Here is a 25,548-nt window from a genome sequence, read left to right as displayed (position 1 = left end):
TTTGCGGCTCTCTTTTGTGACTGTGTGGAACCCAATCCAGCTACCGATTGATTGATTGATTGATTGGGTGACTGCAGTACATTGTTAACTGCTTTCATTTTATGGACCAATGGTCTTGTTAGATAGTAAAATTCATGTTAAACGGCTGTTTCAGGGGTTGTTTTTAAAAGTCTGGAACGGATTAATCCATTTTGCATTACTTTCTATGGGAAAGCACGCCTTGGTTTTGGAACGCTTTGGTTTTGGAATGGACTTGCGGAACAGATGTGGTTTGAGAACCAAGGTACCACTGTACTGCTCAGTGTCATGATTTATTTAACAAAATAAATAAAGGCAGCATGGAGTAGCCATGTGTGGAAAGCTCAGCACACACTAACTCAAACTTCGGAGGGCTACCTGAGCGGTGGGACCCTTTGCTAATCTAGACATCCCAAGAGATTGTGTAGGGCAGGGGTCAGCAAACTTTTTCAGCGGGGGGCCGGTCCACTGTCCCTTGGACCTTGTGGGGGGCCAGACTATATTTTGAAGAAGAAAATAATAATGAACGAATTCCTATGCCCCACAAATAACCAAGAGATGCATTTTATATAAAAGCGCACATTCTACTCATGTAAAAACACGCTGGTTCCTGGACCGTCCGTGGGCTGGATTTAGAAAGCGATTGGGCCAGATCCGGGCCTTAAGTTTGCCTACCCACGGCGTTGGGTCTTGCTTTCTGCATTGTTATTATTATTATTGATGAGATTTATACGCCCCCCTTCATCCAAAGACCGCAGGGCGGTTTACAGCCTAGACACTGAAAACCGAGGCACCAATTACATACCCTAACCATGGGAACAAGCAATGGCCGCTTCCCCCGTAAGCCCATCGGGAGAGGCTGACTCCACCTTCTGTCTCTTCCTCCTCGCTCTTCACAGGAAGCACGTCGATCCTGAGCTGCCGCCCGGTCAAGGCGGACCCGCAAGGCGGCAACGGCGGAGGCAGCGGCGGCGTGGGTGGCGGGGGCGGCAGCGGGGGATACCACGAGCCCGAGGAGAACAGCTCCCACGGGCGCGAGGATCTTCAGCGTGTCTTGCTGTCTCCCACGTTGCGCTACGCCGGACTGGAGCCTTTCGCCACCAAAGTGCAGTACGTATCCCGCGGGGTGTGTGGGTGTGCTGTGACTGGGACCTTCGGTGATCCTGGCCGAGGAGCTGGTGGGGGCAGTGTGGCGCAGTGGTTAGAGCAGCACTTCTCAAACCCAGGTCCCCCAGCTGTTGCCGGACCACAACTCCCATCATCCCTGGCTGCTGGTCCTTACTGCTAGGGGTGATGGGAGTTGTAGTCCGACAGCAGCTGGCAGACCTGGGTTTGAGAAACGTTGGCGTTGAGAGTGTTTGACCCTAGGTGCTGGGAGATCAGGGTTCGGATCCCGCCGCTCAGCTGGGGGGGGGCACTTGGTGCCTTTCTCTGCCTAACCTACCTCACGGGGTTGTTGTAATCGACAAGGAGGAGGAGCATGTGGAAGCAGTAAACAGAATAAAAAAGGAAGGGAGGGAGAAATGGGCTTCTTATTTCCTCTCCAACTCAAAGAAGCAGACCGTTTGGCAGCAGGTGAGAGAGCAAGCAGGGGGACCGTCCAGTGATACTATTCATCTGGACTGAAAAGCAGGGAAACAAATTCTCAAAATCCAAGAGTTTAGAGATCTCCCCCCCCCACTCCCTCCCCCCCCCAAAAAACCCCCTGGTAACTTGAAGACAGTTGACAGGATCAGGCCAATTTCAGGGGGCCAGGTGACCCTCACCTCTCTCGCCCTGACCTGGCCACTGTGATCCACATGACAGTCACCTCCAGCCTTGATTATTGTAACTCGCTCTACGTGGGGCTGCCCTTGAGACTGACCCAGAAACTCCAGCGGGTGCAGAATGCCGCGGCGAGAGTCCTTAGGAGATCCTCAACGCGGGATCACATTCACCCAGTGCTTTACCAGTTGCACTGGCTCCCAGGATCAGGTTTAAGGTGTTGGTTTTGACCTTTAAAGCCCTATGTGGCCTAGGACCCACATACCTACGGGACCGCCTCTCCTGGTATGCCCCAAGGAGGAACTTAAGGTCCACAAATGACAACATTTTGGAGGTCCCAGGTGGTTAGATTGGTCACAACTAGGGCCAGGGCCTTTTCAGTACTGGCCTCGACTCGGTGGAACGCTCTGTCCCAAGAGACTAGGGCCCTGCGGGACTTGACATCTTTCCACAGGGCTGCAAGACAGAGCTGTTCCACCAGGCCTTTGGCCAAGGCACAGCCTGACCCCCTCCTTTGGTAATCCTCGCAGATCTCTAGCCCAATGGTTGCCATTAATTTGATTCTGAATTGATTTTAAAATGAACTGATTTTAGAATGCTGTGTTACTTTTATTGTTGTTAGCCGCTCTGAGCCCGGCTTCGGCGGGGGAGGGCAGGATATAAATAAATTATTATTACAGTGGTGCCCCGCAAGACGAATGCCTCGCAAGACGGAAAACCCGCCAGACGAAAGGGTTTTCCGTTTTGGAGGTGCTTCGCAAAACGAATTTCCTATCGGCTTGCTTCGCAAGACGAAAATGTCTTGCGAGTTCCTGCGGGGTTTTTTTCCTCCCCCCCTCTTTTTCTAAGCCGCTAAGCCGCTTATCAGCTGATCCGCTAAGCTGCTTATCAGCTGATCCGCTAAGCTGCTTATCAGCTGATCCGCTAAGCCGCTTATCAGCTGATCCGCTAAGCCGCTAAACAGCTGATCCGCTAAGCCGCTAAACAGCTGATCCGCTAAGCCGCTAAACAGCTGATCCGCTAAGCCGCTTATCAGCTGATCCGCTAAGCCGCTAATAGCGCTAATCCGCTAAGCCGCTAATGGGCTTGCTTCGCAAGATGAAAAAACCGCAAGACGAAGAGACTCGCGGAACGGATTCTTTTCGTCTTGCGAGGCCCCACTGTATTATTATTAGGTCTCCTGCTAACCTCACGGCCCCCTGATTCTGCCCGCCTTCTCTCCCGCAGATTCAAAGACCCAAAGTCCCACCGGCAGCACTCGGCCCAGGTGGCCTTCCAGGTGTGCGTCCGCCCCGGGTCCTACAAAGTCTGCGCCCAGTCGCTGGCGGCCCCCGAGCCCCTGGACCCCCGCTTCAGCAGCGCCGACATCGAGTGGGTCACCAAGGAGAAAGGTGCCACTGTCCTCTACGGGCTCCTCGTCCGCGTGGAATGAGGACCGCCTCCCGCCCAAGAGCACTGACGATGACGACGCCACGGCGTTCGGCGGGGAAGAGCGGCGGGGGTAGTGGCTGTTGCCAAAAAACAAAACCCCCGACTCCCTGCTACGCACAGACTGTGGGGGGGGGACGACAGCTACGGCAATCGACAGGCACAAAAGACTGCCCCCCCGTCTCTCAGTGGGGCAGAGGACGGCGTCGCCCCCTTGTGGCCACAGACGGCTGCTTCTTCTACCACCCCCCCCCCCCCAATTTTTCCTTTTTTTGCACAGAGACAAGCTAAACTTGGGGGGGGGGTTGGGATGTTTGGGGAGTGTTGAGTTGAGCCTTGTATTTAAGAGCATGAGGGGAGGGTTTTTTTGGGGGTAAGCGGGGCAGGGGAATTAGTTGCCACAAAAGGACTTTTGCAGATTTTGGGGTGTGGGGGCTCTTTCTGGAACACCCAGGGGTTTCTATACCGGCAAAATTCACCCTTTTCCTCCCTCCCTCCCAAACTCGCCCTCCCCTGCAGTGTTGAGTCTGTTCATTGGGAAAGGATAGGAAGTGTGTGGGGGGGTTGGGGGGTGATATCAGCCCCCTCTCTTTTTCTTCGACGGCCGCATTTCGACAGGATTGGACATTTCAGGAGGGTGGCGTGAAGGGGGCAGGGGTTGACTCAGCCGCTGCACCCTCCCTGGAAGAGAAAGCAGAGGGGCAGATTTGCACTCGCCCCCCAAGCGTGGGTCTCCTTGCTCCATAGTACGTGTCCGTGTTTTTAATGGGGGTCCTTCTTTTCCATCCTCCCCATCACCACCCTCTTTCTCCGGCCTTCTGCACCGACTCTGTGTACCGCCCCCAAGAAGGTCGTGGAATAAGGTGTGGAATGGTGTGTGTGTGTTTAATTAACGCAGCCTGTGAACAAGCACTTACCCCGTGGAAGGTTTCAAAGGTGGGTTCCGGGGGGGAAAGAGACATGGATTTATCAAATTTCACGCCTAGCTTCTCAAACTCAAACCAAACCACGATTTCCCTCCAGTTATTCCCACTTAAGAGAAGAGACACGGATTTATCAAATTTCACACCCAGCTTCTCGAACTCGCCACCCGTACCACGATTTCTCTCCAGAGAACTCCGGTGATTCCTCCTTTCTTCCGGACCCCCCCCCCCCCGTTCCCCGTACAACAAGCACATCGCCCTCTCCCCCCCTCCCCCCGCAAATTAAATTTCCTTGCTCTTTTTATCCTGAAGGAGCCCGGCACGCATTTCTCAAGTGTGTGTTAACACCCATTTTCCCTTCTCAAGACTATTGATTATTCCCCCCCCCTTCCTTCCCTTATTTATTTAAAACCTTGTGTTGGTTGTCAAATTAAAATTTAAAAAAAAATGTGAATTTTCTTGAGGGGCGAAAGGGTACATGGCTTTTAATGCCCACCCCGTCCCCCTTTGATTTATATATATTTTAAATTGTATTTATGCTGCTTTTTCACTTTATTTGTTGGAAAATGACATGCATTGGGGTGTTTTGTTTTTTTTACCTCTGTAAAAAAACTTCGTTTCCCTTTTTTTTTTTGAACAAAAGTTTAAAAGGTTGTACAGTGCGTTTCTCCCCAACTTCCTCGCAAGGGTTTATAAACCAGGATTCAGCTGGTTCAGTGTCCCGTGTCTCTTTTTCCTACAACCAAAATAGAGAGCCTGCTGGGTCTATTTCCTCTGGGAAACCTGCACGCAGGATTCGAACACAAGACCCCGCTCCCCGCCTGCAGTTTCCAGCAACTTGTACCCAGAAGCATTGCTGCCTTCAACTGCGGCAGGAGAGCATAGCCACCAACAGCCCTCTCCTCCTCCAGGAATTTGTCCCATCCTCTTTTAAAACCACCCAAGTTGGCCTCCTGTGGCAAGGAGTTCCGCAGGTTAAATGTGTCCTGGATGAGCAAGTACGTCTTCCTCCTTTGCCTAAATCTTCCACCGTTCAGCTTCACAGGAGGCCCAGGATTTCCTGTGTTACGAGGAAAACTTTCCCTTTGGCCACACTTAATTTTACAAGCTTCTATCGTGTCGTCTCTTAAACTAGAAGGTCCCAAATGCCGCCCGGTCTTGGCTGGGGAGGGTGGGGTATAAATAAAATTTATTATTATTATTATAGCTTTCGCTTCACACAGGAGAGGAGCCTAGCTTAATAAACTTTTCACACCCCAAGCCTTAATGAGATTCTAGCATCCAATGGACCAGTGCTGGATTTAGGGTGGCGCCGGGTGCAAAATAATAATAATAGTCCAATATTTATACGGGTGCCTACACAATTATTGTATAAAAAAATATTATGGGGGTGCCAAATTTTGCCCGCGCTCAGGGCGCTGCCCCCTAACTGGACCCAGGAGTTTAGGGGAGTCGAGGACCCACAAACTCATCAGAATATGTATTTAAACATAAAGAAAGGCACTTGTAATGTGTGTTTCTGATGGGGTGGAGGTCAGCTTCTCAAAGGGGTGAAGAGGAATAAAGGGGATTTATTCATAACAATATTCTCACCCAACGCCCCCTCCCTGTTTACCAAATGGTCCCAAGTCTGGTTACAACCATTTAAAATCCAGGAAACGGTTCAAAACAGACTGGAAATAGGATGAGGCCCCAGAACACAGACAGACACGTGACAGACAGGCTCCTTTTGCCTCTCGGACTCCTGGGTCCCTTCTCTCACATCTGGGGTTGGGGGGAGGGGACGTGACCTTCCCCCAGCACAGATGGGGGGGCTTCATAAGGCTCCCCCCCCACCCCTCACACCGACAGGAAACCCCCTAGGCCACCCCCCACTTTTAAAATCGAGGGGTGTCAGGGCTCTTCCGCCCTCTCGGACGCCTGTGTCCCTTTCCCCTCTTGAGCAGGAGCACGCAGGACTCCTGGGTCCCTTCCAGTCAGCTGGGGAGAGGGGGGCGCCTGTCCGGGGACTCCTGGGTCCCCCTCTCAGGGGGAGAGCATTGAGCCCTTTCCCGGACTCCTGGGTCCCTTTCTCAGTTGGGGGAGAGCGAGGATCCCTTTCCCGGACTCCTGGGTCCCCCTCTCAGTTGGGGGAGAGCATTGAGCCCTTTTCCGGACTCCTGGGTCCCCCTCTCAGTTGGGGGAGAGCATTGAGCCCTTTTCCGGACTCCTGGGTCCCCCTCTCAGTTGGGGGAGAGCATTGAGCCCTTTTCCGGACTCCTGGGTCCCCCTCTCAGTTTCTGGGAGAGCATTGAGCCCTTTTCCGGACTCCTGGGTCCCCCTCTCAGTTGGGGGAGAGCATTGAGCCCTTTTCCGGACTCCTGGGTCCCCCTCTCAGTTTCTGGGAGAGCATTGAGCCCTTTTCCGGACTCCTGGGTCCCCCTCTCAGTTGGGGGAGAGCATTGAGCCCTTTTCCGGACTCCTGGGTCCCCCTCTCAGTTGGGGGAGAGCATTGAGCCCTTTTCCGGACTCCTGGGTCCCCCTCTCAGTTGGGGGAGAGCATTGAGCCCTTTTCCGGACTCCTGGGTCCCCCTCTCAGTTGGGGGAGAGCATTGAGCCCTTTTCCGGACTCCTGGGTCCCCCTCTCAGTTGGGGGAGAGCATTGAGCCCTTTCCCGGACTCCTGGGTCCCCCTCTCAGTTGGGGGAGAGCATTGAGCCCTTTTCCGGACTCCTGGGTCCCCCTCTCAGTTGGGGGAGAGCATTGAGCCCTTTTCCGGACTCCTGGGTCCCCCTCTCAGTTGGGGGAGAGCATTGAGCCCTTTTCCGGACTCCTGGGTCCCCCTCTCAGTTTCTGGGAGAGCATTGAGCCCTTTTCCGGACTCCTGGGTCCCCCTCTCAGTTGGGGGAGAGCATTGAGCCCTTTTCCGGACTCCTGGGTCCCCCTCTCAGTTTCTGGGAGAGCATTGAGCCCTTTCCCGGACTCCTGGGTCCCCCTCTCAGTTTCTGGGAGAGCATTGAGCCCTTTCCCGGACTCCTGGGTCCCCCTCTCAGTTGGGGGAGAGCATTGAGCCCTTTTCCGGACTCCTGGGTCCCCCTCTCAGTTGGGGGAGAGCATTGAGCCCTTTTCCGGACTCCTGGGTCCCCCTCTCAGTTTCTGGGAGAGCATTGAGCCCTTTCCCGGACTCCTGGGTCCCCCTCTCAGTTGGGGGAGAGCATTGAGCCCTTTTCCGGACTCCTGGGTCCCCCTCTCAGTTGGGGGAGAGCATTGAGCCCTTTTCCGGACTCCTGGGTCCCCCTCTCAGTTTCTGGGAGAGCATTGAGCCCTTTCCCGGACTCCTGGGTCCCTTTCTGAGTTGGGGGGGAGCGGGGATGCCTTTCCCGGACTCCTGGGTCCCTTTCTGAGTTGGGGGAGAGCGGGGATGCCTTTCCCGGACTCCTGGGTCCCTTTCTCAGTTGGGGGGGAGCGGGGATGCCTTTCCCGGACTCCTGGGTCCCTTTCTCAGTTGGGGGAGAGCGGGGATGCCTTTCCCGGACTCCTGGGTCCCCCTCTCAGTTGGGGGAGAGCATTGAGCCCTTTTCCGGACTCCTGGGTCCCCCTCTCAGTTGGGGGAGAGCGAGGATCCCTTTCCCGGACTCCTGGGTCCCCCTCTCAGTTGGGGGAGAGCATTGAGCCCTTTCCCGGACTCCTGGGTCCCTTTCTCAGTTGGGGGAGAGCGAGGATCCCTTTCCCGGACTCCTGGGTCCCCCTCTCAGTTGGGGGAGAGCATTGAGCCCTTTCCCGGACTCCTGGGTCCCTTTCTCAGTTGGGGGAGAGCGGGGATGCCTTTCCCGGACTCCTGGGTCCCTTTCTGAGTTGGGGGAGAGCGGGGATGCCTTTCCCGGACTCCTGGGTCCCTTTCTGAGTTGGGGGAGAGCGGGGATGCCTTTCCCGGACTCCTGGGTCCCTTTCTCGGTTGGGGGAGAGCGGGGGTCCCTTTCCCGGACTCCCGGGTCCCTTTCTGAGTTGGGGGAGAGCGGGGATCCCTCTCCCGGACTCCTGGGTCCCTTTCTCAGTTGGGGGAGAGCGGGGATGCCTCTCCCGGACTCCTGGGTCCCTTTCTGAGTTGGGGGAGAGCGGGGGTCCCTTTCCCGGACTCCTGGGTCCCTTTCTCAGTTGGGGGAGAGCGGGGGTCCCTTTCCCGGACTCCTGGGTCCCTTTCTGAGTTGGGGGAGAGCGGGGATGCCTTTCCCGGACTCCTGGGTCCCTTTCTCAGTTGGGGGAGAGCGGGGGTCCCTTTCCCGGACTCCTGGGTCCCTTTCTGAGTTGGGGGAGAGCGGGGATGCCTTTCCCGGACTCCTGGGTCCCTTTCTCAGTTGGGGGAGAGCGGGGGTCCCTTTCCCGGACTCCTGGGTCCCTTTCTGAGTTGGGGGAGAGCGGGGACCCCTCTCCCGGACTCCTGGTCCCCTTCAGCCAGTTGCGGGGGTGGAGCCTGCCCGGACTCCTGGGTCCCCGGCAGGAGGGGGGCGGGGCGGCTGCGACCCGGAAGAGGAAGCCGCTCGGGGTGTTGGCGTCGCCTCTCCCGAAGCGCTTCTCTTCCTCCTTCCTCGCGGCCTCCGAGGAGCCTCCTTCTCCGCCTTGGGTCCCGGGCGCCCCGGGTAGCCGGAGAGGCCGCCATGCCGGCGCTGCTGGAGAGGCCGAAGCTGAGCTCGGCCATGGCCCGCGCCTTGCACCGGCACGTCATGGTGGAGAGAGAGAGGAAGCGGCAGGGTGAGAGAGAGAGAGAGAGACGGGCGGGGGGGGGGGTATTTGCATGCATTTGCATGTACTTGCATTTTCATTTTCATTTGCATGCACTTGCATTTGCATTTTCATTTGCATGCATTCGCATGCACTTGCATTTTCATTTGCATGCACTTGCATTTGCATTTTCATTTGCATGCACTTGCATTTGCATTTTCATTTGCATGCACTTGCATTTTCATTTTTATTTGCATGCACTTGCATTTGCATTTTTATTTGCATGCAGTTGCATTTGAGTTTGTATCCCGCCTGCAAGGTGCTCCAGGCGGCGCGCAATCCCCGCACCCCCCAACTCTGCCAGGTAGGCTAGGCCCGGAGGATGCCGACCCCCAGTGACCTGCTCGGGAGAAATCCCAGGATTGCAGAGTTGAAGGGGACCCCAGGGGTCATCCAGCCCAACCCCCTGCAATCCGGAAATCCCAACTGAAAATTCCAAGAGCTTCCAACCTCTGCTTAAAAACCTCCAAGGAAGGAGAGTCCAGTATCATCCCAGGGAGATAATAATAATAATAATCATAATAATAATCATAATAATCATAATAATCATAATAATCTTTATTGTCATTGCCCCCTCTCGGGGACAACGAAAATTACTTGGCTGCTCCATCCACCCAGGTAGGGCACTCCACACAAAATCAGAACAACTATAAAAACACTAATTAAAACAATACAGTATAATACAGCAAGGAAGATTAGATAACTTTCAAAGTCCAGGTTTCCCATTCAGGGCCGAGATCACTCTGGAGAAGAAGCTGTTCTTGAGATGGCTCGTTCTTGTCTTCATCGTCCTGTATCTCCGTCCCGACGGCAGGAGCTCGAAGAGACAGTGACCAGGATGCAATGGATCTTTTACTATGTCCAGTGCCTCCCTATGGCACCTTGTGGCATAAATCTGCTCTAAGGGGGAGAGTGGGCAGCCAACAATGCTCTCTGCTGCCTTCACAACTCTGCACAACCCCATCCTGTCCTGGGTAGTACAGCTTCTGTACCACACACATAAGCCATAAGTGAGCACGCTCTCAATGGCACAGTGATAGAAGGCAAGCAGCAGTTTCTTCGGAAGATGGTTTTTCCTTAGGATTCTCAAAAAGTACAGTCTCTGCTGCGCCTTCTTCACAAGCCCCATTGTGTTGACACTCCAGGACAGATCCTCTTGTAATTCACTGCCTAAAAATCTGAACGTTGTTACCCTCTCCACACAGACCCCATCAATCAAAAGTGGCTGGACATTGCTCTTCTGTCTCCTGAAGTCCGCCACAAGCTCCTTTGTCTTCCTTGTATTTATGAGCAAGTTGTTAGCTCTGCACCACTCTGTCAGCCGCTCCACCTCATCTCTATAGTCCGTTTCACCCTCCCTTTCAGAGATGAGCCCAATCACGGTTGTGTCATCTGCAAATTTGACAACCCTATTACTAGGGTGAGCAGCGACACAATCGTACGTGTAGAGAATATAAAGGAGCGGACTAAGTCCTTCCCCTGTCAAAGGCTCTTACGGTCAGAAAACTCTTCCTGAAATTTAGTCCCAATTTCCTTCCTTGCAACTTTAATCTGTCCAACCCTCCAGAGCAGAAAATAAGATTGCTCCATCTTCCATGCGACTGCCCTCCAGAGATTTGAGGATGGCTGCCAGATCTCCTCCCAGCCTTCTCTTTTCCAGGCTCAACATACCCAGTTCCCTCAACCGTTCCTCATACGGCTTGTTTTCCAGACCTTTGACCATCTTGGTCACCCGCTCTGCCCACCTTCCAGTTTGCCAATATCCTTCTTAAATTGTGGTGCCCATAACTGGACTCCGTCTTCCAGGCATGGTCTGACCAAGGCAGAATAGAGCGGGACTATTCCTTCCCTTGGGACGCGGGTGGCGCTGTGGGTTAAACCACAGAGCCTAGGACTTGCCGATCAGAAGGTCGGCGGTTCGAATCCCCGCGACGGGGTGAGCTCCCGTTGCTCAGTCCCTGCTCCTGCCAACCTAGCAGTTTGAAAGCACATCAAAGTGCAAGTAGATAAATAGGTACCGCTCTGGCGGGAAGGTAAACGGCGTTTCCGTGCGCTGCTCTGGTTCGCCAGAAGCGGCTTAGTCCTGCTGGCCACATGACCCAGAAGCTGTACGCCGGCTCCCTCGGCCAATAAAGCGAGATGAGCGCTGCAACCCTAGAGTCAACCACAACTGGACCTAATGGTCAGGGGTCCCTTTACCTTATTCCTTCCCTTGATCCGGACACTAGACTTCTGTTGACGCAACCTAGAATAGCATTGGCCTTTTTTGCTGGTGCATCACACTTTGGGCTCATGTTAAGCTTGTGGTCCACCAAGATCCCTAGATCCTCTTCACATGGATTACTGGCAAGCCAGATGTCCGCCATCTTATATTTGTGCAACTGGATCTTCCTGCCTAAGTAGTGCAGAACCTGATCAAGTCTTGAACTGAGTTGAGGCTCCATGGAAGTTGCATTTCGGGAAGGTTATTCCTCCCTCTTTTAATGTTTAATAGATTATTGTGTTTTAATATTCTGTTGGAAGCCGCCCAGAGCGGCTGGGGAAACCCAGCCAGATGGGCGGGGTATAAATAAATTATTATTATTATTATTATTATTATTATTATTATTATTATTATGCCTTTCCCCCTGGTCCTGCAGAGGAGGAAGAAGTCGACAAGATGATGGAGCAGAAGATGAAGGAGGAACAGGAGAGGCGTCGGAAGAAGGAGATGGAAGAGCGGATGTCCCTGGAGGAGACGAAGGAGCAGGTCTGTGGGGCGGCCCTGTGTTTTGGGAGGCCTCCATTGTGAGAGAGCCAGTGTGGTGTAGTGGTTAAGAGCGGTAGTCTCGGAATGTTAGAAGGATGTTGGAATGAAGTAATGTGGTTTTAGCAGAAATGATATAAAGGATTAAGTAAAAATGGATTGTTAATTGGTGAAAGAAAAGAACGTTAAATTATAGTATATTAAGATAAATCATTAGGATAGAAATAAAGATGGAAAGGATTTGCTGAAATATCTAATTGAATTAGAATACAAAAAAGGGAGGTGTGAGGAGGTAAAGGAAATAAGCAAAGGAAAGAAAGTTATGTAAAGGATTGATTTTTTTTTAATTATCTGCATCTTTTTTTCTGTTTTTTTCCCCTTTGTTTTTTTCTGTTTAAATATGTTCTTTATTTTTTCTTTTTGTAACCTTTAAAATCTTAATAAAAATTTATTGGAGGGGGTAAAAAGAGCGGTAGACTCGTAATCTGGGGAACCGGGTTCGCTTCCCCGCCCCTCCACATGCAGCTGCTGGGGGACCTTGGGCCAGTCACACTTCTCTGAAGTCTCTCAGCCCCACAGAGTGTTTGTTGTGGGGGAGGAAGGGAAAGGAGAATGTTAGCCGCTTTGAGACTCCTTCGGGTAGTGATAAAGCGGGATATCAAATCCAAACTATTCTTCTCCATCCCTGGAGATATCCCAGCTCACCTCCGACCTCTTTTCCACCTGCAGATCATGAAGCTGGAAGAGAAACTGCTGGCCCTACAGGAGGAGAAGCACCAGCTTTTCCTTCAGCTGAAAAAAGTGCTTCACGAGGAGGAGAAACGACGGCGCAAGGAGCAAAGGTTGGAGAGATCACAAGCGTCTAGCGATGCACGCTGGGGCAGAGGAGAAAATCCTAACTGTGTGTTAATGTTTGTGGGTTCTGAACTGGCTGTGACCGAGCAAGAGCAGGACCACAGGGTCCTTGTGGAGATGTTGAGCCGGTGTTTGGCCGCTGTGAAAAAGGCGAATTCTGTGTTTAGGAGTTATTAGGCAAGGAATTGAAAACAAAACTGCCCACAGCCTGTTCTGTGGTGTGAGCATGCTTGGAATGCTGGTCTCCACATAGGGCTAGGCGATGTTATGTTGCTTTGACTGTATACTCTATATTTGATTTTCTTCAGATTGTTTTATTGATATAATATGCTGTAAACCAGGGGTCGGGACATGGGTGGTGCTGTGGGTTAAACCACAGAGCCTAGGACTTGCCAATCAAAAGGTTGGCGGTTCGAATCCCCGCGACGGGGTGAGCTCCCGTCGCTCGGTCCCTGCTCCTGCCAACCTAGCAGTTCGAAAGCATGTCAAAGTGCAAGTAGATAAATAGGTACCGCTGCGGCGGGAAGGTAAATGGCGTTTCCGTGCGCTGCTCTGGTTCGCCAGAAGCGGCTTAGTCATGCTGGCCACATGACCTGGAAGCTGTACGCCGGCTCCCTCAGCCAATAAAGCGAAATGAGCGCCACAACCCCAGAGTCGGTCACGACTGGACCTCATGGTCAGGGGTCCCTTTACCTTTAAACCTGTGGTCCATGGGCCGTACGCAGTCCATGGGGGTTGTTTAAACGGCCCACTAGCCGCCCCTGAACCAAGCCGCTCGCTCAGCGAGTCCCTGTACACTGCGCTAAACCAGCACAGCACAGAGCGAGGACTCAGTTGACACGATCCAGCCCATGGAGTGATCTCCGCGGGAGTGAGCTCACCCAGGCGAGGTAATCCTTGCCGACCCCTGCTGTAAACTGCTTTGAGATTTTTCTTAAAAATATAAAGTGATATAGAAATTAAAAGAATCAAATAAAATAATTATGTTCATATATCGTCCAAAACCGGTTTGAAGTCCACAATCGTACCTCAGAATTTGAACGCCTTGCGACTCAAAACGTTTTGGCTCCCGAATGCCACAAACCCGGAAGTGAGTGTTCCGGTTTGCAAACGTTCTTTGGAACCCGAACGTCCGATGCGGGTTCTGCAACTTCTGATTGGCTGCAGGAGCTTCAGGAATGGATTCCGTTCGACTTCTGAGGTACGACTGTATCAGCTTCGTAATTTTTGACCTGGCAATATTTTGCAGTACGCAAAAATCACCCAATGTGTGGGAAACCTTGAAGGGAGCCAATGAGTGCCTTGTGCAAAACGGGCAGCGAATGGCAAGAGCAGGCGCCGGCAAAGATCAAGTTTCTTTCTGAGTTGGGTTTCTTCACCGCCATTATTGCAGGCGATTTATTGACCTCCTTCCTCCTGTCCACAGCGACATGACGACGCTGACGGCAGCCGCTTACCAGCAAGGAATGGCCGTCCACGCAGGGGCTCACATCCTCAACATGCAAGGTGCGTTTCTTTTTGGCCACGTCGGCGGCGCATTGAGAGGGTTCGCGTAGAGTTCGGCCACGGATCAGGCAGGTGTGCTTTCCCCACCTGAAGTCACCCTGTGCTGAATCGGGCCGCCAGTCTCCACCTGCGGTCCAGTTTTAGCGAGAGATGTCAGGAATCGAACCCAGGACATTCCATGTATAACGCCTCTGAGGTACCTCCCTTGTTAGGATTGCAGGTATGGGACAGGAGAGAGCGAAGGAAAGAGAAAACTTTTTTAAAAAAATAATTTTTATTAAGTTTTCCATTTTAACAATCCAATCAGATCACATTACACTTTCCAAATTATACAAATACATCTCATATGGTCCAAATATTCTGCCAAATTATAAGTTTTTGTTGGGGCTTCCCCTGCTTCAAGTTCAGTGGGGCTCTAATCATCATATGTTTCTACTGCCTTGAGTTTCCAAGAGTTCCTTCTTTAAATCTTCCTTTTGTTATCTTTCCTTCCTTCATGGCCTCTGAGTTGTTTCCACAGGTGAGCTGAAGTAAACAATAATGTGCTTCTGTGTGAAATTTGTATGAATCTCCCTTCTCCCCCCCCCCAGCTGATAAGTCTGTTGTTCGCAATATGTCCTCACACGCTGGTGTTTATGCCAAATCAACCCAAAAGTCCTTCTCTGGTGGCAGAGGCCATCTTCACTCAGTTCCGATGAAATAAAATCTAGGCGTTTGCTTATTCATTTTCTCAGACAGGTTGCATCAAACATTAGTCTTTCTGGGGAGATGTGCCAATTTGGACTTGTAGTACAGATATGATAACAAATTAGAGCTCGACTCCCCCTTGACTGTTTATCTCTGTCCCATAATGGCGGATCCCAATTAAATAGTGCGTCACATCACCCTTGCAGAGAGTCTTTTTATCGGAGGAAAGAGAAGACTTGACCCCCCCACCCCTTTGGGAAGGCGTTTTCTCACCCTTTGGAGGGGTTGATGTCAATGGGATTTCTTCCCTTTCTTCGCAGGGAGCCCTGGAGGCCATAACCGGGCCGGTACCTTGATATCCGCCGATCGAGCCAAGCAGATGTTTGGTCCTCCAGTGATCACAGTGAGTGCCTCCCCGCAAGTTGTTCCGGGAAAGACCAGATCTCTTTTTTCAACACTGATGTCATAGTATTCCTCGAAGGATTTATTACCTTATTTTTTGCTCTATAAGACTCACCTTTTCCCCTCCTAAAAGGTAAGGGGAAATGTGTGTGCGTCTTACGGAGCGAATGCAGGCTGCGCAGCTATCCCAGAAGCCAGAACAGCAAGAGGGATTGCCGCTTTCACTGCGCAGCGATCCCTCTTGCTGTTCTGGCTTCTGGGATTCAGAATATTTTTTTTCTTGTTTTCCTCCTCCAAAAACTAGGTGCGTCTTATGGTCTGGTGCGTCTTGTGGTGCAAAAAATACGGTGATTTATTTGGCAAGAGGGGCGCGCTGCTTAATCATCAGAAACCTCCTAAGCAGTTTGCAAAATGCAATGTGAAATATTTGTTTGAAAAACTGATAATGTAAAACAGGCATGTCCAACTCCCAAGAGCAGGGGTCAGCAAACTTTTTCAGCAGGGGGCCGGTCCACTGTCCCTCAGACCTTTGGGGGCGGGGCGGACTATATTTTTTTTGGGAAAGAACAAACTCCTATGCCCCACAAATAACCCAGAGATGCATTTTAAATAAAAGCACACATTCTACTCATGTAAAAACACGCTGGTTCCTGGACCGTCTGTGGGCCGGATTGAGAAGGCGATTGGGCCGGATTCGGCCCCTGGGCCTTAGTTTGCCTACTCATGCCCAAGAGACTGCGATCTACTCCCACTATATAAAAAAACTGTCAGTGATCTACCCATTGGATTGACCATTGTGGAGCTTTTTTGGGGGGGGTGATCAACCAGGATCACATGATCAAGCAGGAAAGCCCCAAAATTGACTAGTTGCACATGCCTGATATATAAAGCCAAATTGATGTAAGATTTCTCAGAGTAGAAGTAAAAGCCATGCGTCTAAAACAAACGATACGTAATAAAAACCGCACGTTAAAATGCCACAAAGGCCAGCGTGCCTAAGCAGGCGAGAACCATGCCAGGGGATGAGCACAGTTTTCTTTTCCTCCTCGGAAGTGCTTATATTTTGCTTTTCATGAGCAGAGTCAAACGTTCTCCTCCAAATGTTCCCTCACAAGATGGCGGGCAGTGGCAGCGCTGCCTTTGCTATTGTCGTGGTGGTTGTTATTTAAATTTATATCCTGCCCTCGATCCCAAGGACCACAGGCCCGTTTACAGTATAAAACCACATAACATGATAAACTAGGGTTGCCATGTTTCAAAATCCGGACACAAAAGTTGTTGAGCATTTTATTGCAGGGTGAGGTGAGGGGTTGTCTTTGGCAAAATCTCAACAAAAATTGACGTTTTGGAGCTATTTTTAAGGGAAATTGGCACAAACAACACTGCCGACATGGGTTGCCATGTGTCTGGATTTTCCCATATACAGTGGTGCCTCGCAAGACGAAAAGAATCCGTTCCGCGGTTTTTTCGTCTTGCGAAGCAAGCCCATTGACAGCTTAGCGGATTAGCGCTTTTAGCGGCTTTTAGCGGCTTTTAGCGGCTTTTATCAGCTTAGCGGATAAGCTGATAAGCGGCTTAGCGGCTTAGAAAAAGGGGGGGGGAGGGGAAAAAACCCGCAGGAACTCGCAAGACATTTTCGTCTTGCGAAGCAAGCCCATGGGAAATTTGTTTTGCGAAGCACCTCCAAAACGGAAAACCCTTTCGTCTAGCGGGTTTTCCGTCTTGCGAGGCGTTCGTCTTGCGGGGCACCACTGTACCGTACTTTTTGCTCTATAAGACTCACTTTTCCCTCCTAAAAAGTAAGGGGAAATGTCTGTGCGTCTTATGGAGCGAATGTTTTCCTCCTCCGAAAACTAGGTGCGTCTTGTGGTCTGGTGCGTCTTATAGAGCGAAAAATACGGTATTTTTTTTTTTTTTTTCCCTCCTGGATGCTGCTTCCAACTGCAGTATTCTGCGTATGGCCCCCCCTAGATACACAAGACAAAACGGTTAGTTCTTCCCTCACAAAATGGCTCCCCTTTCAAAATTAAACTGATATACCGCCCTTCCTTCCGAGTGCCACAGGCCCGTTTACAGCAGGGAAACACAAAAATACGTCGCATGGCAAATAAGACAAAGCGGTTAGTTGTGAGGCAGATTTGGTCCCCCACGCGGTAACCCTAAGGGACGTCTCTGTGCGCGCTTTGTCTCCCCAGTCTCGCCACTTTGCCACGCAGCCGACTTTCCCCGCCAGCACGGCAGAGCACGGCCAGTACCAGGGCGGGCAGTCCGGGCACAGCCCTTATGCCGTGGGACAGAGCCAACACACGGTGCCCGTCAGCTACGCCAGCAGCCAGTCGATCCGAGGTGAGGATGGAGTCCGCGGGCAATCGGGTGCCACGCTGGAGCCCTTTCCCTCCGCAGTGTGGGTGGCAGGGGGCAGGGCAGTCCGGGCTTTCACCCCCCTCTCCTTTCCCTTCCAGGGCCTTCTGCTTTCCCCACCATGCAGTACTTGCCGCAACAGCAGCCCGGCTACACAATCCACAGCCACTTTCCCACGGCTCAGCCTGGTAAGTCCGCAGAGAGGCTAGCAAATAATAATAATAATAATAAGAAGAAGAAGTCTGCAGTCATTTAGTCGTGTCTGACTCTTCGTGACCCCATGGACCAGAGCATGCCAGGGGTTGGCAAATCCTATTATTATTATTATTATTATTATTATTATTATTATTATTATTTATACGCCACCCATCTGGCTGGGTTTCCCCAGCCTCTCTGGGCAGATTCCAACAAAATATTAAAATACAATAATTCATCAAATATTAAAAGCTTCCCTAAAGAGGGCTGCCTTCAGATGTCTTCCAAAAGTCAGGTAGTTGTTTATTTCCTTGACATCTGCTGGGAGGGCGTTCCACAGGGTGGGCGCCACCACCGAGAAGGCCCTCTGCCTGGTTCCCTGTAACCTCACTTCTTGCAATGAGGGAACCGCCATTGCAAGAAAGCATGGAAATCGGTGTCTGGGCTGAACAATGGGGGTGGAGACGCTCCATCAGGTCTACTGGGCCTTTGAGGCCGTTTAGGGCTTTAAAGGTCAGCAACAACAATTTGAATTGTGCTTGGGAACGTCCTGGGAGCCAATGTAGGCCTTTCAGGACCGGTGTTATGTGGTCTCGGCAGCCGCTCCCAGTCCCCAGTCTGGCTGCCGCATTCTGGATTAGTTGTAGTTTCTGGGTCACCTTCAAAGGTAGCCCCACGTAGAGCGCATTGCAGTAGTCCAAGCAGGAGATAACCAGAGCATGCACCACTCTGGCCAGACAGTCTGTGGGCAGGGAGGGTCTCATCCTGCGTACCAGATGGAGCTGGTAGACAGCTGCCCTGGACACAGAGTTGACCTGCGCCTCCATGGACGTGAGCTGGCAGGGAAGCTGTGCTGGGAGACACTGTCTGTAAAGGAAAGTGAAAATGAACCAGCCCCCCACTTCTTCCAAGGCCCTGTTCCTTTCCTGGCAAGGCTGATGCTTAGCTCTTTCAACCTTCCCTTTCCAGGTTTCATTCCTCCGAGCACAGCCATCCCTTTGCAGAAACAACTGGAGCACGCGAACCAGCAGTCGGGATTTACCGATTCGGTGAGTTCGCACCCGGAGCATCGCTCTCTGAAAATGTCCGTGCTCTTTTGTAGAGTTGGAAAGGGACCCCTGGGAATGCAGGAATCTTTCGGCCCCAACATGGGGCTCGAACCCACAGCCACGAGATGAAGAGCCCTATGCTTTTACGGACTGAGTTTTTACCCACAGAGATCTTACAAGATGGCTAACAATATTTTTAAAAAGCAAATGGCAGTGGTACGTCATCAGGGAAGCAGCCGCAAACCTAAGTAGTCAGTATGGGACGCGGGTGGCGCTGTGGGTTAAACCACAGAGCCTAGGACTTGCCAATCAGAAGGTCGGTGGTTCGAATCCCCACGACGGGGTGAGCTCCCGTTTCTTGGTCCCTGCTCCTGCCAACCTAGTAGCTTGAAAGCATACCAGTGCAAGTAGATAAATAGGTACCGCTCCGGCGGGAAGGTAAACGGCGTTTCCGTGCACTGCTCTGGTTCGTCAGAAGCGGCTTAGTCATGCTGGCCACATGACCGGGAAGCTGTATGCCGGCTCCCTCAGCCAATAAAGCAAGATGAGCGCCGCAACCCCAGAGTTGGCCACGACTGGACCTAATGGTCAGGGGTCCCTTTAATTTTATGACAACAACAACAACAACAATAATAATAATAATCAATTTTATTTATACTCCGCCCTCCCCAGCCAAGACCGGGCTCAGGGTGGTTAATACAAAATATAAAAGCAGTTGATTGAAACAGCTTAAAAAACAAGATTAAAATGCAACTTTTAAACTTTGATTAAAATACAAATACAATCAAAAGCTTTTGGGGGGATAAAAACGTCAAGTCTTCACCAAGGCTAATTATCCAGACTGGCCCTACGTGGGCCAGAAAAAAGCCAGGGAAGTCCCCAAATAGGAGTTCCAACACAGAAGGAGAAAGGAACTGCCCGGACCCAAGCAGGGCATTGCTCACAAAATCTCGTGGCCAGCGCACCTTGGTTCGGTTGCCCACCCTCTTCCAAAATCCCCTGGGCTGAGTGGCTTTTAGGGATGGAGCGAGGGGAGTCTCTCTAGGAGCAGAGAGCTGCCATAGAAAAGGCCCCATTATGTCCCACATCTGACAGGGGGGCGGACTTGTGTCCTGGCCTCCATAGATGATCCGCTTCTGTGGGGTAGGGTCACATGCAACGAGGGTCTCGCGGGGCAGGAGGCGAGGCGAGCTTCAGCACAGCGCGAAAGTTTTCGTTTTTGGGAAATGTCGGCTCCAGTCATGCATTTAAGCAGCCGCAGTTTCCCCCAGAGGATCCTGGGAGTTATAGTTTGTTACAGGTGTTGCGGGTTGCTAAAAGACCCCCCCGTTCCCCACCCACCCACGGAGCTACAGTTCCCAGAAATCCCTGGGAAGAGGGATTGGTTGTTGAACATTAATATTATTATTTATTTATACCCCGCCCATCTGGCTGAGTTTCTCCAGCCACTCTGGGCGGCTCCCAATCAAGTGTTAAAAACAATACAGCATTAAATATTAAAAACTTCCCTAAACAGGGCTGCCTTCAGATGTCTTTTAAAGAGAAGATAGTTGTTGTTTCCTTCATATCTGCTGGAAGGGCGTTCCCCAGGACAGGCGCCACCACCGAGAAGGCCCTCTGCCTGGTTCCCTGTAACCTCACTTCTCGCAATGAGGGAACCGCCAGAAGGCCCTCGGAGCTGGACCTCAGTGTCCGGGCTGAACGATGGGGGTAGAGACGCTTCTTCAGGTATACAGGACCACTCTGAAATACCTCTCTGAGGGGGATATGGGTCTCCAATAAAAAAATTAAGACCCTCAACTCCCAGAATCCTTTGGGGGAAAAGCCATGAATGTATAAAAATGGCGTCGCAGTGGTGCAAATGCAGCCATTGTTGACTGTTTCTAACCGCACAGGGGGTAAATTTTAAGTTCGGACAGGAGCCTGGGAAGAACGTTTGCCTGCCTGGACTTGGCTGTGAAATAACCAGAGCATGTGCAGAGTGCATTCCCTCTCACCTTGGGAGACGGTCTAATTCCTCTGCTCTCCCTCTCTTGTCCTTTCCTCTCCAGTCGACCCTACGCCCGATGCACCCCCAAGCCTTGCACCCGAACCAGGGCCTCCTACAAGCGCCCCAAATCCCTGTCCAGATGCAGACAGCTGCCAAGGTAAGCTCAGAACCTGAAGGCGCATTGCCCCTCTTCCTGCTTCCACTCCCCCTCTTTATTTCGCTTCCCAGTTACACGGTTCTCTATGCCCGTAATGTGTTGTCGTTCTCCCCCTTGTTTTTGGCCTGTTGTGAATTTTGCCTTCCTTTTCCTTGTCCCAGGTGGGCGACGCTCCCACCGCCATCGCGACGCCCAGCCCCTTTCCACCCTGCTCTCTCCCGCTTGCTGATTTTTGCCCACCCCCACCCTGCTTTCTCTCCCTTATAGCCCAGTTTGGCGTATACCCACCCGGCCCGCCCAGCTTCCCCAGGCAGCTTCTCCCACGGAACCGCCCCACAGCAGCCCCACACAGTAAGTATCTCGCTGGATGGGTGGGGGGAGCGCCGCTCGATCCCAAGGCTTGTCGTACCACGGCAGTACCTCTGGGTTTGTTTGTTTTTTAAAAATAATAATAATATTGGTTTCCACAATTTTATAAACAAACAAACACACAAGACAAACAAACATAAATCATAACCTTATTGAAAATTACACTTATTAACTTTGTTAAGTGACTTCCTCGCTTCTCCTTGGTTGAATTTCACTGCATGTCCTTTTAACGGTTTTCCAAATCCCAATTCTTATGAAATTTAACTTAAACATTAACATCCTTAGATCTTCACATTATGGAATTAAACATATTAATTCGTCACTTAACATAAATAAAATCCTGAGCCAGTTAAGTATCTGCAAGCTGTTTTCAGTTCATTTAACTTAACTTATTTAACTAAATAATCATTAAATTTAATCCACTCTTCCTGATACTCCTCCTCCTTCTGGTCGCGGACTCTTCCGGTTAGGTCGGATAGCAGTATCTCTGAGCGCATGCAGAGTGGCTCTCCTCCCTAGTGAGCCTCTGGCCTCTGTACAGCCTGAGGTTGGGGTCATTCTGCAAATGGAGAGCCCCCCGCAGAACAGGCCAGTCCCCAGCAGAACGACCGCCAACCAGACTTCCTGTCAGATGCTGCCAATGTTGGCGCATCAATTTATGCGGGGCTACTAGAATACAAGGGGGCGTGGGTGGCGCTGTGGGTTAAACCACTGAGCCTCTTGGGCTTGCCCATCGGAAGATCAGCGGTTCGAATCCCCACGACGGAGTGAGCTCCTGTTGCTCGGTCCCAGCTCCTGCCAACCTAGCAGTTCGAAAGCACACCAGTGCAAGTAGATAAATAGGTACCGCTCCGGCGGGAAGGTAAACGGCGTTTCCGTGTGCTGCTCTGGTTCGCCAGAAGCGGCTTAGTCCTGCTGGCCACGTGACCCGGAAGCTGTACGCCGGCTCCTTCGGCCATTAAAGCGAGATGAGCGCCACAACCCCAGAATCGTCCGCGACTGGACCTAATGGTCAGGGGTCCCTTTACCTTTACCTTTACTAGAATACAACACTGCATTAGTTTTACATTGGTACCTTGGTTCTCAAACTTAATCCATTCCAGAAGTCCGTTCCAAAACCAAAGCGTTCCAAAACCAAGGCACGCTTTCCCATAGAAAGGAATGCAAAACGGATTAAACCGTTTCAGACTTTGGAAAACAACCCCTAAGACAGCCATTTAACATGAACTTTACTATCTAACGACACCATGGATCCACAAAATGAAAGCAATAATCAATGTACTGTACTATAAATAAGACAGTATTAATTTTTTTTTCTTACCTGCGCTGATGATAGTCATTGTTTGGATGGGGGGCTTTTAGCCATTTCCGCAGTCACACAATCGATCAATCGAACTGGCTTCCACACAGTCACGAAAACAAATTAAACTAAAAAGCCTCAAAAACGCAAAATAAATAGCAAAAACGAAATGTTCAAAAACCAAGGAGCAGCTTCTGATTGGTGCAGGCGCCCCGGAAACAATAGCCAACAGCCGCATCGGCTGTTCAGCTTCCGAAAAATGTCCGAAAACCAGAACACTTCCAGGTTTTTGGAATTTGAGAACCAAGGTACCATTGTATTTTATTTTTTTAAATACAACTGTATTTCTGACTCTTCCTTGGGGAAAGTTCAGACAATCCGTTAACGATTTCAGGATTTTTTACTCTACCTTCCTATTAAAAAGATAAACCAATCAAACAGACACCCCAGCATAAAACTACCGGTAGGATTCTTGAGCCTAGTTTCGGTATGAAATACAGCAGCAGTAGTTAAACAAACCAAAGCACAACATCGCCAAAGGTGTGAGCAGTGTGGGAGGCCTGGCTGGCTTCATTTTATTAAAAATAATCTGCGCCCCTTAACAGGAGGGCAACCTGTTCGTGCTCAGTGTTCGGTACGGTCTGAACCCTCTGCTGCTTTGAACCGTTTCTGCGTAGACTGGAAGGTGGGTTGGGGAGGGACAGAGACAGAAACTGAGAGGTTTACAGTGCTGGCTGCTTGGCAAGGCTCCAGGGGAAGGGAGTTTCACAGGCCGGCACCAAGAATTCAACCCCAGCTATGCCCTTGGCCGGCTTGATTTAGCACACAGATGATAAACTCATGAAGGCACACTCGATCAGGCTGGGAGGAGATGATCTTCTGACCAGGAAAGGAGCACTGTGTCGTGCACAAGAGGAATCAAAGAGGAGACACTCTGACTGCCCACAGCCTGACCGACACCCCAAGGGCTCTCCAGACACATAATAAATAATAATAATAATAATAATAATAATAATATAATATTATTTATACCCTACCCATCTGGCTGGGTTTCCCCAGCCACTCTGGGCGGTTTCCAACAAAATACAGTGGTACCTCAGGTTACATACGCTTCAGGTTACAGACTCCGCTAACCCAGAAATAGTGCTTCAGGTTAAGAACTTTGCTTCAGGATGAGAACAGAAATTGTGCTCCGGCGGCGCAGTGGCAGCAGGAGGCCCCATTAGCTAAAGTGGTGCTTCAGGTTAAGAACAGTTTCAGGTTAAGAACAGACCTCCGGAACAAATTAAGTACTTAACCCGAGGTACCACTGTATTAAAATACAATAATTCATCAAATATTAAAAGCTTCCCTAAACAGGGTTGCATTCAGATGTCCTCCAAAAGTCAGGTAGTTTCTTATTTCCTTGACATCTGGTGGGAGGGGGTTCCACAGGGCGGGCGCCACCACCGAGAAGGCCCTCTGCCTGGTTCCTGCAACCTCGCTTCTCGCAGGGAGGGAACCGCCAGAAGGCCCTCGGAGCTGGAACTCGGTGTCCGGGCAGAACAATGGGGGTGGAGACGCTCCTTCAGGTCTGCTGGGCCTTTGAGGCCATTTAGGGCTTTAATAAAGGTCAGCACCAACACTTTGAATTGTGCTCAGAAATGTACTGGGAGTTTCCACCCAGTACCCAGCAGCCTGGAAACCGAAGGCAGTAACCCCTCATCTTGCTGCATACTCAATGGGTGCAATGAAGGCAGGCTGGTTGGAAAAGCGCGAGTCCTAAGTGAGTTGGAGAGCCGGGATTACGCTGGCACAAAGAGCGTTTTAGCTCCCTGCCTTGTTTGCTAGGCATTGGGCAAGGCCGGCTCAGTACACAAGCTGTCTCTCACACTCCCTCTCACACCTTAGGCAATTCTAAGGGTTGGCCCCCCCCCCACGATTTCCACTTAGCCCCTGTGTAAGATGAGGGATTGCTGTACAACCTTCCGGTTGTGACCATTAATTCATATACAGTGGTACCTCGGTTCTCAAACTTAATCCGTTCCGGAAGTCCGTTCCAAAACCAAAGCGTTCCATAACCAAGGCACGCTTTCCCATAGAAAGTAACGCAAAAGGGATTAATCCGTTCCAGACTTTGGAAAACAACCCCTAAAACAGCTATTTAACATGAATTTTACTATCTAACGAGGCCATTGAACCGTAAGATGAAAGCAATAAACAATGTACTGTACTATAAAATAAGACAGTATTGTAATGATAAAAATGATAAAAATTAAAATTAATTTTTTTTTCTTACCTGCACTGATGGTGGTCAGTTTGGATGGCGGGCTTTTATCCATTTCTGCAGTCACACAATCAATCAATCAGTCAGTCAGTCAGTCAGTAGACTGGCTTCCACACAGCCACAAAAACAAATGAACCGAAAAAGCCTCAAAAACAAAAACACAAAATAAACAGCAAAAACAAAAGCGCCAAACTTAATCCGTTCCAGAAGTATGTCTGACTTCCGAAATGTTCGAAATCCAAGGCGCAGCTTCTGATTGGTGCAGGCACCCCGGAAACAATAGCCGACAGCCGCATCGGACGTTCGGCTTCTGAAAAACGTTCGAAAACCGGAACACTTCCTTCTGTTTTTGGTGTTTGGGAAGCAAGGCGTTTGAGAACCAAGGTACCACTGTACACTGAAAACTTCTTTCCTTTAACATCTCTTTCTCTCCCCTCTTGCAGTCTGGTTTCCAGGCCTCCCCGCAGCCAGCACCTCGGCACCCTTTCATCCAGCACCCGCAACAGGGCCAGCGCTTCTACCACAAGTGAGCCCCCCCCCTCCTCTCGTTGCTTCGACTCCCCCCCAACCTCAGCCCAAGTCCCAGCGCAAAGGAAGAAAATATACGTGGGATGACCATGTATGTGGCTTTAATTCTCCCCTTCTCTCTTCGCTGTAATTTGTGAAAACAGAGATTGCACTCTAAATAAAACTTTGTATAATTTGAGGAGCGTTCAGTGATGCATGTGTCTGTTCCACCCCCCCTTACTATCTTGCCCCAATAACAGAAATTGGG

General features: G+C 50.9%; 2 protein-coding genes across 3 annotated transcripts in view; both read left to right on the top strand.

Annotated features, from left to right (window-relative positions):
• The window catches only part of NEURL4 (neuralized E3 ubiquitin protein ligase 4), a gene marked incomplete at its 5' end in the record, with an annotated part of 68,504 nt that extends 63,659 nt beyond the window's left edge, over positions 1-4,845 (top strand). The window contains 2 exons of the mRNA XM_079951720.1: positions 918-1,128; positions 3,010-4,845. Of these exons, the coding sequence (XP_079807846.1) occupies positions 918-1,128; positions 3,010-3,214 (416 nt within the window). The 3' untranslated portion in view covers positions 3,215-4,845. The remainder of the gene's footprint in view (positions 1-917; positions 1,129-3,009) is intronic.
• A 3,804-nt stretch (positions 4,846-8,649) lies between these two features.
• GPS2 (G protein pathway suppressor 2) lies at positions 8,650-25,479 on the top strand. 2 transcript variants are annotated; one of them, XM_079952078.1, is made up of 11 exons: positions 8,650-8,860; positions 11,530-11,639; positions 12,366-12,478; positions 13,918-13,997; positions 15,005-15,087; positions 17,282-17,432; positions 17,549-17,635; positions 18,612-18,691; positions 20,743-20,838; positions 21,106-21,243; positions 21,678-21,701. In XM_079952078.1, the coding sequence occupies exons 1-11, from the start codon at positions 8,767-8,769 to the stop codon at positions 21,684-21,686; spliced, it is 1,041 nt and encodes a 346-aa protein (XP_079808204.1). In that variant the 5' UTR covers positions 8,650-8,766; the 3' UTR covers positions 21,687-21,701. The 2 variants fall into 2 exon arrangements, with proteins under 2 accessions (XP_079808204.1, XP_079808203.1); XM_079952077.1 differs by lacking the exon at positions 21,678-21,701 and adding an exon at positions 25,217-25,479 and having other exon boundaries at positions 8,651-8,860; positions 21,106-21,189.
• Positions 25,480-25,548: the final 69 nt, after the last annotated feature.

This window comes from Podarcis cretensis, assembly GCF_951804945.1.
Source record: "Podarcis cretensis genome assembly, chromosome: 13".
NCBI lineage: Eukaryota > Metazoa > Chordata > Lepidosauria > Squamata > Lacertidae > Podarcis > Podarcis cretensis.
This window is presented reverse-complemented; position numbering and strand designations above follow the sequence as displayed.

Bases quoted from the DNA above. Each gene is read 5' to 3' on its own strand.
- GPS2 (XM_079952077.1), top strand. From the start codon at position 8,767: ATGCCGGCGCTGCTGGAGAGGCCGAAGCTGAGCTCGGCCATGGCCCGC. The intron at 8,861-11,529 runs GTGAGAGAGAGA...CTGGTCCTGCAG, and splicing joins GAGAGAGAGGAAGCGGCAGG to AGGAGGAAGAAGTCGACAAG. The intron at 13,998-15,004 runs GTGCGTTTCTTT...CTTTCTTCGCAG, and splicing joins TCACATCCTCAACATGCAAG to GGAGCCCTGGAGGCCATAAC.